This window comes from Parus major, chromosome 1A, assembly GCF_001522545.3.
Source record: "Parus major isolate Abel chromosome 1A, Parus_major1.1, whole genome shotgun sequence".
NCBI classification, from domain to species: Eukaryota; Metazoa; Chordata; class Aves; order Passeriformes; family Paridae; genus Parus; species Parus major.
The window spans coordinates 14,815,387-14,834,498 of record NC_031773.1 but is presented as its reverse complement, the minus strand read 5'-3'; the positions used below and the strand labels follow the sequence as shown (position 1 = coordinate 14,834,498).

At 35.2% G+C, this 19,112-nt stretch overlaps 1 protein-coding gene across 1 annotated transcript in view; it reads right to left on the bottom strand.

The window, feature by feature from the left end:
• TBC1D22A (TBC1 domain family member 22A) overlaps positions 1–19,112 on the bottom strand; it is a 140,913-nt gene that overhangs the window by 71,083 nt on the left and 50,718 nt on the right. The window contains exons 9-10 of the mRNA XM_015627966.3: positions 18,934–19,043; positions 8,895–8,970 (exon numbers count right to left, since the gene is read on the bottom strand). Of these exons, the coding sequence (XP_015483452.1) occupies positions 8,895–8,970; positions 18,934–19,043 (186 nt within the window). The remainder of the gene's footprint in view (positions 1–8,894; positions 8,971–18,933; positions 19,044–19,112) is intronic.

Sequence of the window (19,112 nt, the reverse complement as noted above, 5' to 3'; positions counted from 1 at the left end):
TAGCAGAGAGGCAGGGGACGTTAGAAATTAGAGTAGGCCTCGTTTCAGGCAGTTGTAGACAACAATAAAGTTTCCCCTGTCGCCCTTTTCCAGGCTAAACACTCCCAGCTCCCTCAGCCACTTCAGAGCCTTCCTCAGCTCCACTGCCCTTCTCTGGACACGTTTCAGCACTTCAGTGTCTTTCTTGTTATGAGAGGCCCAAAACTGAACACAGGATTTCAGGTGTGGCCTCACGGGTGCTGAGAACAGGAACTATCACTGCCCTGGTCCTGTTGGCCACGCTGTTTCTGATATGAGCCAGGATTACACTGGCCTTCTTTGCTACTGGGCACATGCTGACTGATGTTCATCCAGCTGTTGACCAGCACCCCCAGGCCCTTTTCTGCAAGGTAGCTTTCCAGCCAATCTGCTCCAGCCCATAGTGCTGCAGGGAGTTGTGACTGAAGAGCAGGACCTGGCATTTGGCCTTGTTGAACCTCACACAACTGGTCTTGACCCATTGATCCAGCCTGTCCAGATCCCTCTCCAGAGTCTTCCTACCCTCCAGCAAACCAACACTACCACCTGACTTGGTGCAAACTGACTGAAGGTGCACTTCATCCCAAAATGTTACAGTTCTCACATATGGAACCTTGCTGTCCAAGAGAAAGGACCTTGTCACCAGCCAATGACTGCTTCTGGTTTTAGTACTCTATTTGTTGAAAGCTGATTTTTAATCTAATTTTCTCTCCTGAATAATTTCTACATTGCTCAAAACCAGGATGTTTATAAGATAAAAAAGGTAAGAGTCTGGAGTAAAATCTCAATACCAGATGATGCCAGATTCAGAAAAGGGCTTATGTGAAATTCTGAACAGGAGTAATTCTGTCAAGACTTTAGCTTAGCAATGAGTTATTTGTAGTTATGTATATTAACTTTTATTAATATACATTAATTACAGAAGAAGTTCCTGATGACTGAAGACGACATTCTAAAGATCATAAATCTTTATGCACATCAAGACAAGATCTCATCATGATTCATAGCTCTACTTCAAGTAATAGTAGAGATCAAAAGTCAAATATTTACATGCTGATTATATCTTGTTCCAGACTTAGTTTAATTTTATAACTGGTTAAAATTGTCCACTGTAAAAAATTACAACACAAGCATTAAAAAATACACTGAAAAGTCCTAAAAATGAAAATATGACTTGCAGAAACACTGAAGTATTACCAATTACATTCTCCTCATGATCTACAGTTTAAAGATAATGGTCTATTTAAATTTAGCTCACTAAATATATAGCTTGTAGCTAGGACTAAGAAGTATCTTCATCTTAACAAAAGATATGGTCTATATGCTAATACTGAAAAGCCCAAGACACCCAAGCAAAAGAAGAAAATAGTAGAGGAGGGAAGGAGAGAAGGGAAGGCCTGGTTGCCTCACGGAATCAAATGAAAGTAACAATTCTGTGGTATGTAACACCAAATGGAGAAAAATATTAAGAAAACCATTTAGTAGTAATCAAGAAAGATCTACCCTTCTAGCTAAAAGTTAAGAAAAACACCATGTTTCCAGGTGGACCTCAACAACAGGGAAAATGTATGTTTGGTGAGACACTTCTAGGTACCACCACTGGACTTCTCTAGCCTGCTCTTAAATCATAACTGTGTGCAGTCATAAAAGGGCTTATGCCTGCAGTTTTTACATTCCCCACATATAACATCTTTTTTCTTCCCTTTTTTCATTTTTTTAATTTGCCATGAAAATAGTAAGGTTTGGCTATGTAAAAGTTAAAGTGCTTACAAGCAGTCAGGAACTTACTAATTATTTTACAGTCAGTCTCAACTCTTCCTAAGGTCTCTGAGCTCTGCAATAGCATATAAATATAATCTCCACAGTAAAACATAAAATTATTATTTAAAAGATATATTAATTAATTATAATGCCCAGTGAAAAGCAGTTACAAGTGGATTAAAGTATAATACAGTAATTACAACCGTAAAATCAGATATAAAATAACTACTAGTGAACTAAATAAAATAGCTTCATTAAAATAAGAAAGAGCTTTGAAGTGCAAATTAATTAAAACAATTATGAAATGCTTACAAGATTTTCCATCACTTCAGCACCAAGCTGACATAGAAAGATGGACCAAGAAACAAGGTCCTTATTAATCAGTCAATCTCAATAGCAGCAGTAAGGTCTAAATAAATTCTATGTCCATTTCCAATTCAGGATGCTTCCACGTGGCTGAGAATACCAGTTTTGCAACTCTTGCAATTAGAGCTCTTTTTTCCTTAAGTTGATACTTCAACATAATCTTAATTCAAAGTTATTGGTGTCTATAAAATGTTTTACAATATAATTAAACATGAACATAATTTTGCACATGCAATTATGCATTCTTTAACCATCAGCCAAAAAATCATTAGTATGATTGAATACGTAACAAAGATAGATCAAATGTCATCTATTACTATAGTTTTATTATCAGTTCATTGTATGAACACCCAAGATTCAAATTAAAAACCAAATTAATTAATCTGCATCTATCACACATATTGAACAGATAACTTGTTCTGTGAGTTCTGATTAAACAACAGTAAAAGGAATAATAAGAAAATGTATTAGTATTGGTTGATGTTTTGCCTTTTTGGGAGTCAGATTTGCCTAAAGAAAAAAGCAAAACAATTTTCTCTGCAGTTTAAAAAGTTCAATCAGCAGAGAAACTGAATGTCCTTCAGAAACTATGAAAGCACTAAAACTACTCATCAGGTATCTCTCAGTACTTTTTGGCTTAACTCGTCACATGAAATTAAGTTTTGAGTAGAACTGTGAAATGCTTATGTTTGGAGCATTGGACAGTTCTATGGGAATAGGCACCTTTATCTCCTGGGACAAGAACCTGCTGAATGCAAAATATTCAGAGAAGAAGCTGTAAGAACCTCAAGTGAAGTCTGGACATTTTAAACTTTAGCAGCCCATTAAAAACACACAGCTCTTAAATATTAACTCAGACCTTAGAAAGGATAATCCTACCGGTACTAATCCTATTCTAATGAGGAATGTTTTATAAACTTCTCCAATTAAATAAGAAAATTTATTATACATAAATATTAAGAGCTTTATCAACCAACCTTTTAGACATATATACAGAAAATATTTCAAAGCATGAGAAGTAGACAGAATTAAATAATAGTACAATTAAATAAGCCTTTCCACTGTGGTTAAACAAAAACACATATAAAAATAAAAAAGTTTTAACTGACTACATTTCATTAAGAATTCGATCTGCACATATTTACACACAACACATAATTATTTACAAGAGAGTTTACTTAAAAATTTTATGTGAATAGCAAATCTGTGCAAAATATGAATTTAAGGCCACAACATGAAAGTGCTTTATTACAATTCCTTAGTTCTGGCTTCAGATAACAGGCTAACACAGACAATTGTAATCCAAGAGAGAAGACTAAAACCCAGGAGTGAAACAAGTATAGAAAGTATGATTAGTGGAGCCAGAACATTAAGACAAGAGGCATTATCTAATTTGTCTGTCATTAGGTTTGAAAGAAAACACATAGAAAACGTGGCAGCAATAAGAAAAATAGAACTCGTAAAATTATTAATACAACATGGTTTTAAAAGATGAAATAGCAATTTAACTGCACTTTGGAATAACTAACAGTACTTCCTCAAACAATACTATTCAGTATTTATTAAAAGTCTTTTTAATTGCCTTTAAGCAATCCAAATATAACAACTTAAATTTTGCACTAAAAATATCTTCCTTTTAAATTTTTTCCTTTTTTTTCACAACAATAAAATGGAAGTAAACTAGAAATTGTCCCAATGAAAATATCATATGTAGGAATAGCTGTGCTAACTCTCCAAACCAGATGATCAGAAGATGCATTCACAGTGGAAACAGCAGAAATTCTGAAATTTTATTGAACCTTTGAAAATAGTAGCTGAATTCCCGATAAACTTCCTTATAAGAAAATTAAAATGCAGCACTTTTTTTATGTTTTTAGATATTCTTCCATCACTTCCATTTTCAAGAAAAGGGGGAAAGTATATACAGCAACAGTAAGAGTATTTTTAATTATTATTTTTAATAATTTTCTGCATTTTTCCATCTCTTGCTTCTAAAATTCATGGGAGAATTCTACAAAATGATTAGTGATTTTTGGTGAAAGAATGTGAAACAGTAATAACAGAGAACTTCTTTATCTAGAAGAAAAAAGGCTCAGACTGTGCAGAACACAAATGCAAAACCTGGGTTGAGTTGTTGCAGAAAAGATGCAGAAAAAATCTTTTCAAACTTATCCCCACACAAGATGCAGAATATTTATACTGAGTTGTCAATACTGGCTTTATAATTTTCTGAAATATTAATAAGAAGCCAACAAATACAAAAATACATTTAACATTATAACAGGCTAAGCTTTTTTCCCTAGAACTGCCTTACTGCTAAGTTGGATAGAATGCTACATGATTTTAATGTCTTTTATCAATGTTTATGGAATCCCCAGACTACTTTTATCTACAAATGTTCAGCCTTCTCCAAATGGCTACCTCAAATTCTCATGTAATTACCAGCTGCCTTCCACTAAAGTGAAGAAGTTGAGACTCTTCCAAGCATGATACCAGCCAAGTGCTAAGCACCTGTAAATTCTGGAAACACAAATCCTGAATTAATTTGGGTGTTCCTATACCATCCCATTTTTTATATGTCCCCAACCTCTCTGTGACCACAGTCCAGCCTGCTGCAGCCCAGAGAGGGGGGGAAGATATGAATAGCAAGAACTAGAAGAAAGAAAACGAGGCTCTCTTCTTCCTGGGATGGTGTTCCAGCTTTATTCCAGGGACTGGGCAGAGAAAAGAGGAAGAAACTGGTAATGCACTGCTTTTTTAATTTAGGAAAAGGGGGCAGGGTCACAGTTTTACAGCCAATAAGGAAACACTGGGGAGGAGGAGTTAAGGAGGAGCTAAGGAGAAGGAACTAACATTCCGTAGTTCAGGGGTACATTCCAGGATTATACCATTTTTCTAAATGCCTTACAACAATACCATATCTCTTTGATTTCAAGCCTAAATGAAGTAAAAGATAGTGTGCCACGTGAGTATGACCTTTTACAAACCATAGGAAATGGTTCATGATTTAGAGCAGAGAAGATCTACTGGCATTACAGGAAACAGAAAAGATAATTAGTTATAAGAGATTCCTTTTATTACTGAGCTATCTATTGATCTTCCCTCTCAATTTTTTTGTATAATTCCGAGAAAAATCTGAATGATGATGACAAGTAGACTAATGAGATTGAATAGTGTTTTATCTTCAAACTCCATCTCATCTGTAACAACATTCCATTAACAAACTAAAAAAAAATTCCATTAAACACAATTCATCGAAATAATTTTCCAGAGTTTAAGCAGAATGAGATTATGATTAAATTAAGAGAGTATTTTGGCTGTTTGAAGTCTTCTGCAATATTCTGGAGTGTACACACAAGGACAGTTACTTTGAGGGGAGCTGTGATCCATAAGGCTGGGTTAATGAAGGTTGCTTGAATCACTGACATAACGCATTAGCACTCTCCAAAGCACAAGCATCACCTTTCATACACAGGTAATCCATTATTATTAGCAAATAAGCAGTACAGGCTTCATCTACTCACACAGCTACTTACTACATCAAGATTTGCTTCACCATGCAGTTACCCAGCACCAAGAAAATAATGTGACACGGTACCAGCAGTAATATTATTTTCTTGCACAGTAACCTTAATGAGCATTTAGGATGAGTACAGCAAATACAGATCATGAGAGGCTTTTCTAAAAAGCAAAGCCACTGAATTTATATCAGCCATACATTTCCCTTCAACTGCAGTATAGAATAAAAAGACAAAAGCCAAAAGGAAATGAAGAGTAAACCACAATATTCAATCAAACTGTCATGATTCCACCAAAAAGCCAACAAGTTTGGTTTCCCTTAGGTGAGGCATCCAAGAGGTTATGACTGCAGTACACAACTACCACTGTCCAATTAACAACAAAAACTTTAATTTAACCTTACACATACTTTGGTGTGATTTTCTTGCAAAAGAAAGTAACTGAGTGGACAATCTTCTAGACAAAAAGAAACAGCCCAAAGAAAAATTAAAAATGTGTATCTTTACTATACAAAACTTTTAACTGTACACCTGTTGTGATCAGCAATACAAAGTCCAATTGACAACTAAATACTAATGGTATTCCCTCATAGTCAGCACTGGGGCCAATATCTTTGTTAAAAACTAATCATAGCAAAGAAGAGACAATGTGTTTGTCAATGATACCAGACCAGGGAGGAGTGCTTGACACACTGCAAGTGAGGGCTACTATTTAAGGAACCTTTGCAGGCTGAAGGAATGGCTAAGAGAAACCTCCTGAGGTTCAAGAGAGGCAAGGGTCATCACTTTGGATGGAATAGTCTCATTGAACAAGCACTGACTGGGCACAGCTTGATGGAAAGCAGCTCTGCCAAGAAGAATTTGAGAATCCTGGTGGACAACAGGCTGTACCCAAGTCAAGAATGTCCTTGAAGTAAGAAAGGCCAAACATATGTTAGGCTTTCTAAAGATAAAAGAAGCCAACAGGTCAGGGGAAGTGATTCTTCCTCTGTATTTGCCACTTAGGAAGCCACGTCTGCAGCATTACATCCAATTCTGTGACACTGACACACATGAGCAAGCCCAGTGGGGGGCAGAGGAAGCTGGAGTACTTCACACATGAAAGGAGGCTGATAGAACTGGGCTTGCTCAGCTTTAAATAGAAGTCTGTGAATAGCTGCAACTACCTATTGGGAGCATGCAGAGAACATGGAACCAAATTCTTCTCAGAGATAAAATAAAAGGTGGTGGACAAAAGCTCCATTTAAAAAAAAAATAATTATTTATATAAAAAATAAAATGACAGTAAAAGTAGTCAAACTTCCAATAGTCTTACCCAAAGAAGCTGCAGAATCTCCATCCTCAGAATCATTCAAAACTCAACAGGGCAAGACTCCACACAGCCTGCTCTAAATTGGCCCTATCCAATTAGATAAAGAGCAGTCGAGGCAAGGGCAAAGGCTTGGAACACTGACTTCCAGAGGCCCCATGTAACCCAAGCAGTTCTAAATTTCCATCAATATTTAGTAGTAAACACTCATGATGCCTAGTGAAAACTACAAAAAAATTATAAATACCTCACAACTTTATTTTAAATTAGATAAAAAACAGGAACCCACACTTCACTTTCAGTTACAAAGAGTGATCAAAGGACAGTATAAGAAGACACAACTATTTGCTACAACTGACTTATTTTTTTTAAACTGTGAAGCATCAAAAATAATGTTTCCTAAACCTAATAACTGAGAGAAATTTTTCAGCTATATCCCTAAAGCACTGAAGGTACAAATAAGACTTCAGTTTAAGGAAAAACTAAACAATAATATATTGTATTATACTTAATATTTTTATTCAATTGAACAAACAGGTTGACTATCAGAATGCTATTTCTAACTTTAAAAACTTGGTTAAACAATTTGTTTATATAAATGTTCATTGACCAGGTTAAAGAAATCTATTTATAGGAATTTTAATTGTACCCTTCATTTAATATATGATTATTTGCTTCTGAAATGTAAACATCAATACTGATGCAAGACTAAAATTACATATAAAAAGTTACATTATGAGAAGTTAGATTATTTTTTAAGTAACAAAATACACTGATTAAACTATATTTTAATATAAATATTTAGCTACCCATTATACAGAAATATGTCCTCATACTTTTCATATTCACTAGCATTTAAAAAAAAATATATCTACAACAACAATTTTTTACATACATTTAAGTTTATAGTATAATTTTACACAAACATATTTCACCTGCCCTTGGTTTTTCATCATTAAAAATACCCTAATATCCTAGAAAAGCACAAAGACCATTATCAAATATTAAGGATGTACATACAAGCAGGCAAAATCTCCTATGACAAGCACAGGCACAAAAATACTTCACACTATATATAACAAAAAGAGGGAATTAATGTTTCCAAGAGGATTATCAAATATCAAACTACACAAGAACTATTTTTTCTAAGTCATCACTGACAGGCTACTGTTGCAAATATATGCCTGGTTCTGCTTGGCAACATTTTGTTAATACTCTGTTCATTAATTTAACAAACTATCAAGAGAGTATGTTTAGAATGGGCAAGCATTATCTCTTGCATTTCATTTAATTAAACTCTGTTCTAGCTATATGACAGTCAGCATTTCATGAAAGGAATTCTTTTAAGGATGAAGGTAAAATATTTCAAAGTGCGCTGCTAAAACATGAAAGCATAATCTAAAATTACCCCTGCACATACTGTAATTTATCTATAAAATTAAAGATGTTATTTCCAGAGTTCATAATTAATTGGATTCCACAGAGAAATTATGCAGGCATTCCAGATAGCAAAATGATGCACAAAGGCACAAAACATAGTGCCGAAGGACAACCATAAACAGCCACCGTGACTTGCCTGCATTACAACAACCATTGAGGCTTAATGTGAAATGAATACTGGCTGCCTTTTGTATGTGGTCATTACTCTGCTGCAAAGAAATTGCCATTGAATTTTGATTATATTGCCTTAATAAAAAGTAATGAAAGAGGCTCATGCTCTAGTGGCTTTCTTTTAAATGATACACGACAGTGATCCGCAAAGGCCAGCGTGCCACAAACTAATGATGACACCTCACCTGAGGAAGGCAATGTTACTGCACCATTGCAGGTGACTGCAGTCATCTTGGCTTTTCTTACAAACATTTTAACTAAACACGTTCAATGTAACATCAGCTAGAAATTAGTTTGCCTTTGAGGCTTACCATCAATCCGACTAACAAGTTCTTCCAACATCTTCACTTTCTTCTGGATTCCTGGCTGTGCAAATGTGTAGTTATCCTAAAGAGGAGACCACATGTAAGTATTAGTTGCAGAAAGGCAAAAAAGGTTTCTTTTCTTTAAATTTCTTTTCTAAATCCATGTATTTTTATCTGTTTTCTTAGGGTTTTTCTGTTTTGTGACTACATTTCCTAGGTCTGCTTCTACAGTAAAATAGTAAATCATCACACTGTACAGCCCTGAGTCCCCACCTCTAACAGTATATTCTGTATAGCTATTCCTTCATCAACTGCTCTCTACTGGCTAATCCAGTGAAGATACTTTATTGCAGAAATGCAAGTAGCTTTATAAGGCCCTCATCTTACATGACAAAATGTGCCGTGCTAGAGATTTTAAGGTCATTTTTCTTCTCAGAATTTACAATTCTACAAATAATATAGGAAATATGAAAAAATAGCCTATAATCAGAGAGAAAGAATTTGATCTTCTGAAGTACAGAGTAATAACTTAAAGCAGCATAAAAAATCAAGTCTGTTTTAATGTACCCGTAACTGTTCTGAACCCAAGATTACAGTTAATACCATGAATCAAAATCTAGCACACAAGCTATGTAGCTAAAAGGGCATTATATTTGCATATATTTCTTTGAATGAATTAAGTCTAAATGGATTTTTAATTTTTGGATTGCTGCTCTATAATACAGACTTGAGTTTGAAATAATGACAGCAAGAAAGATACCTCCGCTTGAAATCCAGTGATCAATCTTTTTAAATTATATTATTTAAATATACAGAAATGTTTCTGAATATTTAATTGACCATCCCTCCATTTAGTTCATTTTTTTACAATTGTTTTCCTGTGGTTCTCAAGAGATTCAAGAAAAGAAAATTATGCATACATATTTTAAAGAAAAGTTGCTATGTAGAATTTTTTTTTATGCAACCACTACATACACAGAAAATCAGGGTAAAGAATGTTCTGCCCCAGCTGCTATTTTTTGAGTAATTCCTTTATCAATTTGAGCTAATTAATCCCAAAATTACCCTAAATTTTTTTTCATTTACATTGAAATATTAATTTTTCTTGACTTTATTTTAAATTTTAACTTGTTCTTAGAGTACAATACATGATTGTCAGTTTATTTTTATTTTTCCTGATATGTTTTTTCTATTTAAAACCTAAAAAAGTCTTATTGATTCTCTTGACTTTATTTACATGGGGTTTTAGGTTTTATTTGACTTATGAAACTGAACTGCAATTTAATCAAATTGCAAATTTGATTCAAATTCTGTAAAACTGCTATAAAGTGTGAGGCCTAAAAGTTCACAAGACAAAATGATACACTAATAATTCTGTAAATTAAAGTACTTCAGCCAACATGTAATTTACAGTACTGTATTCTGATCACCTAAACCACTACAACTTGTAACTGACTACAGCAGTAGCATTTTAAAAATTATAGCTAAATTTTCTACTGGTCTAGCAGTAGCCCTTTCACAGTAATTAATATTAGAAAGTAATGAATAAGCCAAAAGAGTATGGATGAGGAAGCAGGAATAATTCCTAAATGTTTTTAATTTTTCTCAGGAATCACCAAGCAAAATAGGCAACAATTTCAGCTTGTTGACATTATTTCACCAAAAGAACATAAGCAATAAGCATCCTTTTTAATGAAATAAAGCACCAAAACAGAAACAATGGAAATATTCACACAGAACTGAGATCTATTATAATCTCATTTCAGGGAGAAAGAAACTATCCCATGCACTGGAACACTGCCTTTTATACAAGTCTGACACATCTGTATTAGTCATGGATAATATCCAGGTTATTATTAATATACAGCATCTTTAGGAAATCAAAATCTTTCTTTATAGAATGTACTCTAACAACAAAAACCGTATTCACTTTTTTTTTGTCTCAAAATGTTTATATACTGTTCTATTTATTTAAACCAAGTTAACTGGTGTTTCTAGAAGTAGTATTGCACTCAAAGTACAGCAACATAGTATTTAATTATTTCCTAACCTATCCTCTGTAAAAGAACATTCCTGTATTTAACACCGAAAGTCAGCACAGAGTTAAAACAATAGTGCTTCGATCATTAGTCTCTCCCCAGGTAGTGTAAGTCTTGACTGTGATCTATGAACCTGAAACTACTTTCTTTCTCAAAGCCTAATTTACTCCATACACACCTGGAAATGCAACCCAAAACTGCCATCTTGATTTGAAAACAGGTAAATTTACTTTCCACTGCATTTGATCTTTTGTCTATTTATTTTTCTGTTCATTATTTCAGCTGCAAATGAACACAGCTGGGGGGGTCACACTTCTACTTGTGCTGACTCACCTAAACTGGAAATATCTTCCTTGGATTTCCCAGTACTCTCTTCTAATTAAACTGTGTTGTACATATCCCCTACATATCCTATGACACTTGTAGTTGACTTCCTGGAGTTCATGAAACTGTGAGAAAGACTTTGTAAATGTGAAAGGTATTCTGTTACCCACTATTCTTGCTCCTTTTGTACTTATAGATGAAAGAAAAGAAAAAAACATGCCAAACTCACAAAATTAATGAACTATTGCTCAGGGCTGTTCAGCCAAGACAATTCTTTTCTCAATTACTTATGACTGTTTCAGAGTTTGTCTTTTGCTCATTATTGATGGTCAAAGTTTCAAATGAGGAAATAAAAAATTTCAGGATGAAAACAAGGAGTTCACATAAAATATCTCTTATTTCTAAACACTGTTCTTGACACTTTCTAGTAACCATTTATGACAAAGCAAAATGACAATTAATAACATATGACAAAGTATGTATGGGTACACACCAGAATCCATGATAAACATAGAAATTCACGCACTGATGTGCAATGAATATCTAAATTCCTTGAGGTTCTGCTCACACAGTTTCCAACACACTTTCAGTGAACTATGCTAACCTACTTCACAGCTGAATGGTTATAATATCTAGTTCAGACCAACACATAATTAGTTTCACCTAACAATACAGAAGGTTAGGACTTTATAATGTCACAAGAGATCAAAACCTGCTTCAGCTTCAAACCTTTGTGTTAGTAGTCTCCACTTATTCTGTAGAAGCTGGTATAACCACCCTATTTCCCTGCAACTACAACCAGCTTTGGCAGGATTTTTCAAAATCTAGTTGTTGTAATTTAAAATAAAATACTAACATTATAGACTTCATTAAACATTTTAAATATATTTAATTAAGCCATTCCTTACTTTTTTTTTTAAGCGTAGAGAAATTCAAAATGGAAGAAACTTGGAAAAATTATCTTAACAAATTTGCCTGGGACTGTCCTCCAGGGGAGAGCAGGGGGAAGAGAGAGGGAGAGGGAAGGAAAGAGACTTCACAGGCACTAGCTGAAGAAAATCCTCCCTCTTTTTCTCTCAATAGGTAATGATGGGATAATTTTAAAAGAAAAGGCAGCAAGCTGGAGAGGAATGGAGAACGGTCTTTCATGTCATCATGAAGGAGGAAACAGAGCCAGCCAAATTAAAAGAAAAATTACTGTCTGTAATTTGACATAATGACTGCAGCCAAGCAGAGGTGTAGGCACAATGCCTCTGAGATGAGAAATCTTTTCAGGTCATACACACTGTTCACCAACAATGCACTGAAGAAAATGTCAGAAACATTTATGGAAGAAAATGGAAAGTTTTGACACAAAGTTTTCATGTGTTGTTTGCTCTTTTTAACGAGGTTTTATCAATGAGATCAGAGCTTTTAAATATAGAGGATACACTAAGCAATCTGTATAAATCATACAGACATATAGACTTGGATGTCTATTTTGTCTACCAATGCATTTTTAAGAATTTCTATGCATTAATTTAGTATGTTCAAGTATATTATCACATGAACAAATGACAACTGAAAGAACAAGGTTTTCTTATCCTCATTATGTCACAAAGAGATCTCCTGAATTCTTCTTCACTCATTTAAGTGCTTCATTCACATATTTCTGAATTCTCTAAGCAAACTTCTATTAAAAAATCTTGGTTCACCTTGCTCAGGAAGTTATACAAAAAGGTAGGGGAAGGAGGGAGGGAAGCATGACATTAGATAATGATAGCCAGCACATATATTAACACTATCAATGGAAACAGAGTTTAACCGAAATGTGTCTTGAAGATGGAGATTATAATGTAAATTCACTCCTGAATGCAGTTCAGGATAGAGTGTGCATGCACAAGAACAAACACACAAGTGTGCTGGACTATGCTGTTAGCACAGTCCATAGTATGTTCCATAATTACTCCAAAACACTACCTTTAGAAGAAAAGGTCTGTCAACCATCCTGACTTTTATAAAATGCAAAATATCCTAAGCAGTAGGAAAAACATTTGCAAAGCACTGCAGCCCAAAATTTTTACATGCAAAACAGTATCTTACTTATTCCTATACAACAGGACAACAAAAACAACAATTTATTAAAATGTAGGTACTGAGTCTCGTGTTAGAGTAGCATCTGTAGAGTGAAAACCAGAGATCCAACCTTCTACTGGTCTGTGTAATCAGTTTTACACAAGTGGATGTATTGTAAATTACAGAAACTGTTAAAGTAGCAATGACAAAAGTGCTCAGGGTATATTTTTGGATTATAGCATAGGCCCAATAACAGTTCAAATCTGGATTAGAGATAGAAATCATAAATACAAACATGTACAATCCCAAAAGCTGATGCTGCAAATTTTAGGTAGAGGATAAAATATTTTTATGCTGAAATATACTGATAGCACAGTATATTTCATCTACTGATAACAAATAGATTTGTTGTCTTCCTGAAAATTTTACTCTCGGTGGCAGGTGGAAAACTGCATTATTAGCTTCTAAAGGGAGGCTAACAAACTCATACACACAGAAAACAGATCTGCAATTCAGCACAATCCTAAACTAACCACCCAGGTGAACTGCAGACACAACCAAGAAACTTGTCTTGCAGGAGTTCAAAAAAAAGGCACAAAGAAAGCCATAACTGACCTATTTTTTCCCTTAAAATAAACCTCAGAAAGGTTCTGTGAAGAATTTTCAGATGAGTTATTTCTGCATATACTTCTCAACATTTGAAATGCACATTCATGTTATTTATTAGATGTGGCAGACCTCTGAAAGGCTTTCCAAGCACCATTCCTTCCTTCCATCCATCCATCCGTCCATCATCCAGACCAGGCATATGTTAGCAACAACTTTCCATAACTCAGGAGTGAGAAAGAACTCTGCAGGATTCCCTCTGAAGGTCATAAGTCATGCTGTTTTATCCACAGAAATAGTTAATATGTACCTCAGCACACTCCAGTCCCTGGATATGATTTATCTCACTTTTATTCTAAAAATTATCAGGCCCTGATAAATAATTATATTAATATTTTAGTGCTATTTTTAATACATCTGCTTAGATCATTATGCAATGCATGTATTTCCCTTTTGGTTATTTTATTACCAGTATACTCGAACTTAAAATGAAAAGTTATACTCTATTTTATACATGAACATTATGTTTTCAGGTGGCACAGATCAATGTGAACTTTTTACTTGAATGTTAATGAGACAGTGTGGAGGAAAGAGTTATAAAGGATAATTTAGTAATAAAAAAAAAGTTAATAATCTGGATATATGGGAATGTCTACTTAATTACATGGAAAAAATACTCATGGGATAATTCTAGTTTTCCCATATGAACAGCCACAGATGAAATTACAAAAATGCTCATGCATCATCTACAGTTCAGAAGTGTTGTAAAGACAACCAGCTTTATCACACACATGGAAGATGTATTTTGCATACGGCCACACACAGCCTCAGAGCCAGGTTTTTATAAATCAGCATAAATCAGCACATCTTGCAAGAATACAGGCTGCAGACAAGTTCTGTGGAAAAGAACCTAAAATCTCAGTAGACAGAAAGCTCAGATTGAGTCACTGGTAAGCTCTGGCAGCAAAGCCAGCCAGCAGACTCCTGGCCCAGTAGATGAAGTGATTACCCCCCTCAGAATCACATCTTGATCACTGCAGAATCACAGAGGCTGGCAGGGATCTCTGGAGGCCATCGAAGCACTGCCCAAAGCCAAGTCACCTGGAGCAAGATGCTCAAGGCCATGTGGAGTCTGGTTTTGAACTTCCAGGGTGAGGATCCTACAACCTCTCTGACCAAATACTTCCAGAGTTTAATATTTGCTGTGTAGATTTTCCTTGAAATGTTTAAAAAGAATTTCTTGTATTTCAAGATGACATCTAAAATACCACATCCAGCTTTGGGGACTCTGATACAAGAAAAAGGTAATGAATTTCAGAATAAACAGAAGCAAGCGTAAAAGGTTACCAAGATGCTCAGAGATATGGAGCATGTGCTCTTAGAGAGGAAACTGGGCTTGTTCAGCCTGAAGAAAATAAAGCTCCAGAAACACCTAATCCCAGCCTGATAAAACCCATGTTACCGAGATGATGAACCTCCCTTTTTAATGGTGGTGCACAGCGGGAAGACAAGAGACAAGCAGGATAAACAAAAAATGTTCCATCTGCCTACTGGGGAGAAACTTCAACCTATGGGCAAGGAAGCACTAGAATAAGTTAACCCCTGGAGATTGTGAAGTCTGTCTTTGGAGGGTTCAAGGCACAACTGGACAAAGCCTTCAGAAACTCAGTCTAATCTCAGAGCTGGCCATACATCGAGCAGAATTATCCTATGTTCTTATGATTTCAGAAGCTGTCATTTGTTCTCCTGAGATAAATAAGAAGCAATTGCAATGAGGCATAGTCTTTCTGGGACAAAAATTGAAGAAAAAATTTAGAGCACAGACTCATGAAGCACTGAAAAAGAAAACCATTACATACATCATCTTCCAAAATTGACTGCTATAAGACAGCTACAGATTTCAATATTAAATTATATTTTAGAAAGATAAATTTATACTCAAAAAGTCCTAGTATTTGTTAGATCAATTTTGAAAACTTTAATCAAACTGTGATGTGACATATGTGTAGTCACTTAGAAGCCTAAACTTAGATACAACCAACAGAGAAAGAAGATGCAAAGTAATCTAAGAACAAAAAAATACATTAAATTATCATGCAAGATCAAACATTCAAACTGGAAAAGTTCTGCAAACTTTCTAGCTGGAGCCAAAAACATACTTGCACAGGAACCTACAGATGACAAAAAAAAAAGCCCAGAGGAATCTGCTAAGAGACAAATGATTTGAACATGTTTTTATTTCTTCTCTCAGCTGAGAACTGTATGCATGTCAGGAAGTGACTATCCTGCTGCCCAATGCCAGCTCCTGTTCATTACTGCACAGGTCTCCGTGGTTCAAAGATGCATTCTTATATTAAAAATACACAATCACATTAGATACATAAGGGAGGGAGGGAAGATGAGTGAGGAGTGAAGAAATAATAGATACTATGTGTGGTAAAACTCAAGCAAGAAATGCAATACGTCTTAATAACACCTTTGACAATTCTAGAATCAAGAAAATGAGACTGTCTGGATGGATTGGAAAAATAAATGAGTTTTCTGTTAAGAATAATAAAGATGTACAAATACAATCATACATTCTTCCACCCTTCTGCACTGAAAAGACAAAAGACACAAAAAAATGTACCTAGTTCATATTAGCCAAAAATTTCACAAGATGACCCTAACTGTTATCAAATTGCACTCTTTAAACTTCTTCAATACTGGTAGGGCAACATGAAATGGAAGCTTATATCGATGAATAAATTAATGGAAATACTCTGCAGAGATTCTTTGATTGCAGTTACCACATGCCACATATCCCTGTATACTTTATTCAGACATCTCAGACAAAACCATCACATACATCACACAGGAATCTTCTATGCCATATTTTCAGAGAAAAAATGATTGTGCATCCAGAATGCAAGTCAGTCAGAACTATAGCATCACACAATGAACCCACTGGGAACCTAATTTAAAGTTCATCTAGTCCAAACCTCCTACCCTGGAGCAGGACAGTGTCAGCTCCATCAGGCTGTTCAAAGCCACATCAGTCCTAGCTTTGAATGTTTCCAGGAAAAGGACATCTACAACTTCTTTGGACTCCCTCATCATAGAAAATGCACTTCTTATGCCCAATCTAAATCTACTCTCAGTTTGAAATATTGCCCCATGTGCTATCATTACAAGCCCTGGTAAAAGGTCTCTCTCCAGCTTTCTCAAAAGCTCCCTTTAAGTACTGAAAGGTTACAGTAACATCTCTCCAGAGCCTCCTCCAGGCTGAACAAGCTCAATCTTCTCAGCCTTTCCTCATAGGAGAGATGCTCCAGCCCTCTGATCACCTTCATGTCCCTCCTCTGGACCCACTCCAACAGTTCTATGTCTGTCCTGTGCTGGGGATCGCTGAAATGGCTGCAGCACCCAGGTGAAGTCCCACAAGAACACAGTAAAGGGGCCAAATCCGCTCCCTCCCCTTGCTGTCCACCTGCTTTGCATGCAGCCCAGGACACAGCTGACTTTCTGAGCTGCAAGTGCACATTGCCAGTCATGTTCACCAGTATCCCAAATCCTTCTCTACAGGGTTAGCTCTTCCAACCAACTCAACCTGCAGCTACACTATTGGGTTATCTGTTTAGTAAATTGATATCATCACAGAAAGGAAACAAAACAGGAGAATGGGAGAAGAAAAACAAGAAACCCTTTTATTTCAGCAGCACTGCAGTTGCACTGAATTAACTGTAACATCATTAGTCACACTGCTAGCATAATCTTTCAAGCCTTCTTTTGATAGATGAGTGCATCCTTGAATGCAGCCAACACTATTCCATTTGTATAACAGCTTAAATTTTCATCGATGCAGTTTAATTCCATTGCAATTGGTTTCCATATTTTGCTTCTCAGTACCTGATGATTTTATATGAAAACAGAATTTTAAGGATAAATTACCTAATCTGTGAACTTCCTTTCCTAGAAAAAAAAAAATAAAGCAACAGGCCAGTGACAATGATGTTCCAGAAGCAGGTAAAACAGTTGGAGGGTTGCATTTCTTTACCTGGCTTGCTTTCTTTCCAGTAGATTTCAAGCTCTCACTTTTTCTCTATATAACTTTTCACGTATTTTTGCTATGTGGTTAAGTACTTTAAGATTTAGGACTTCTGAGAGATTGAAATAAGCAAACCAGTATTTGTTACAGGAATTGACATGAGAAAATTACTATGCATTTCAAAAATACCACACAAAACACTGATCTATTTGACCATTAACCAGGAGAAATGGACTTAAAACAACTTCAAGAAAGTTAAAGCCTTTTGTTGCTGACTAAATTCTATAACTGTTTTGTCAGAAATGAACCCTGTTACAAGTTTCAATTCACAATGTACCTTAGCCAATGAAACATTCATATTAAAACATGTCATAGGAAAGAATACTGTAAATACTTCTAGTCTTCATAAACTTTTATGCTCATGAACATTTACACAAAAACCTACCATTATTAGAGTCCAACTTGCTGCATGTAACAGAAAATTGTGCCTGCATTTATAGCTTTTCCACACAGAAAAAATTCAAACACTCAGTGAAGCAGTGTAAGTAACAAGTTTTAAATAGGTATTTTAAAAATATGAAGATAATTTCAGGAACTATTATGACAGCAATCACTTATAAGTTGCTATATTAGCAACTTAAAAATTAATAAATAAGCCAGGTTTTTACCACCTCAGTGAGATCATGAGCAACTATGCTTCATGCTTGGCAACAGATTTGCAAAATACGCATCTAAAACTGGAGGTTTCTGTTCTGCTCTAGAACATCACACACAATCAAACATGCAGACATTCTGATGAAGAGAAGTTGCACAGTTTTTTTTTCCTTTTCCTTTCTTTCCTTTCTATGCCAAACTCACAGTGGATTTCTCCAATGGGAAAATCAACTTTTCCCCTGTTTTTCATAGACATACTCTTTTTCAGCCTTGAAGTAGTTCAAAGCCATGACACTAATTGGTTAACTCCACTACTTACAGACAGGAAAAATCAATTTACCTGAATGCCATCAAGCAACTTGCTCATGCACCAGTAACTATCAGCTTCTATGTTCTGCAGCACTTCTTCAGGCAAACTGGAAACATCAAAATTTTCCACTTCTTCTTCTTCTGTTTCAGGAAAAGAAAGACAAGCCAATGAAGTGCATAGAATAAATAAAGCAAGAATGAGGAAAATAA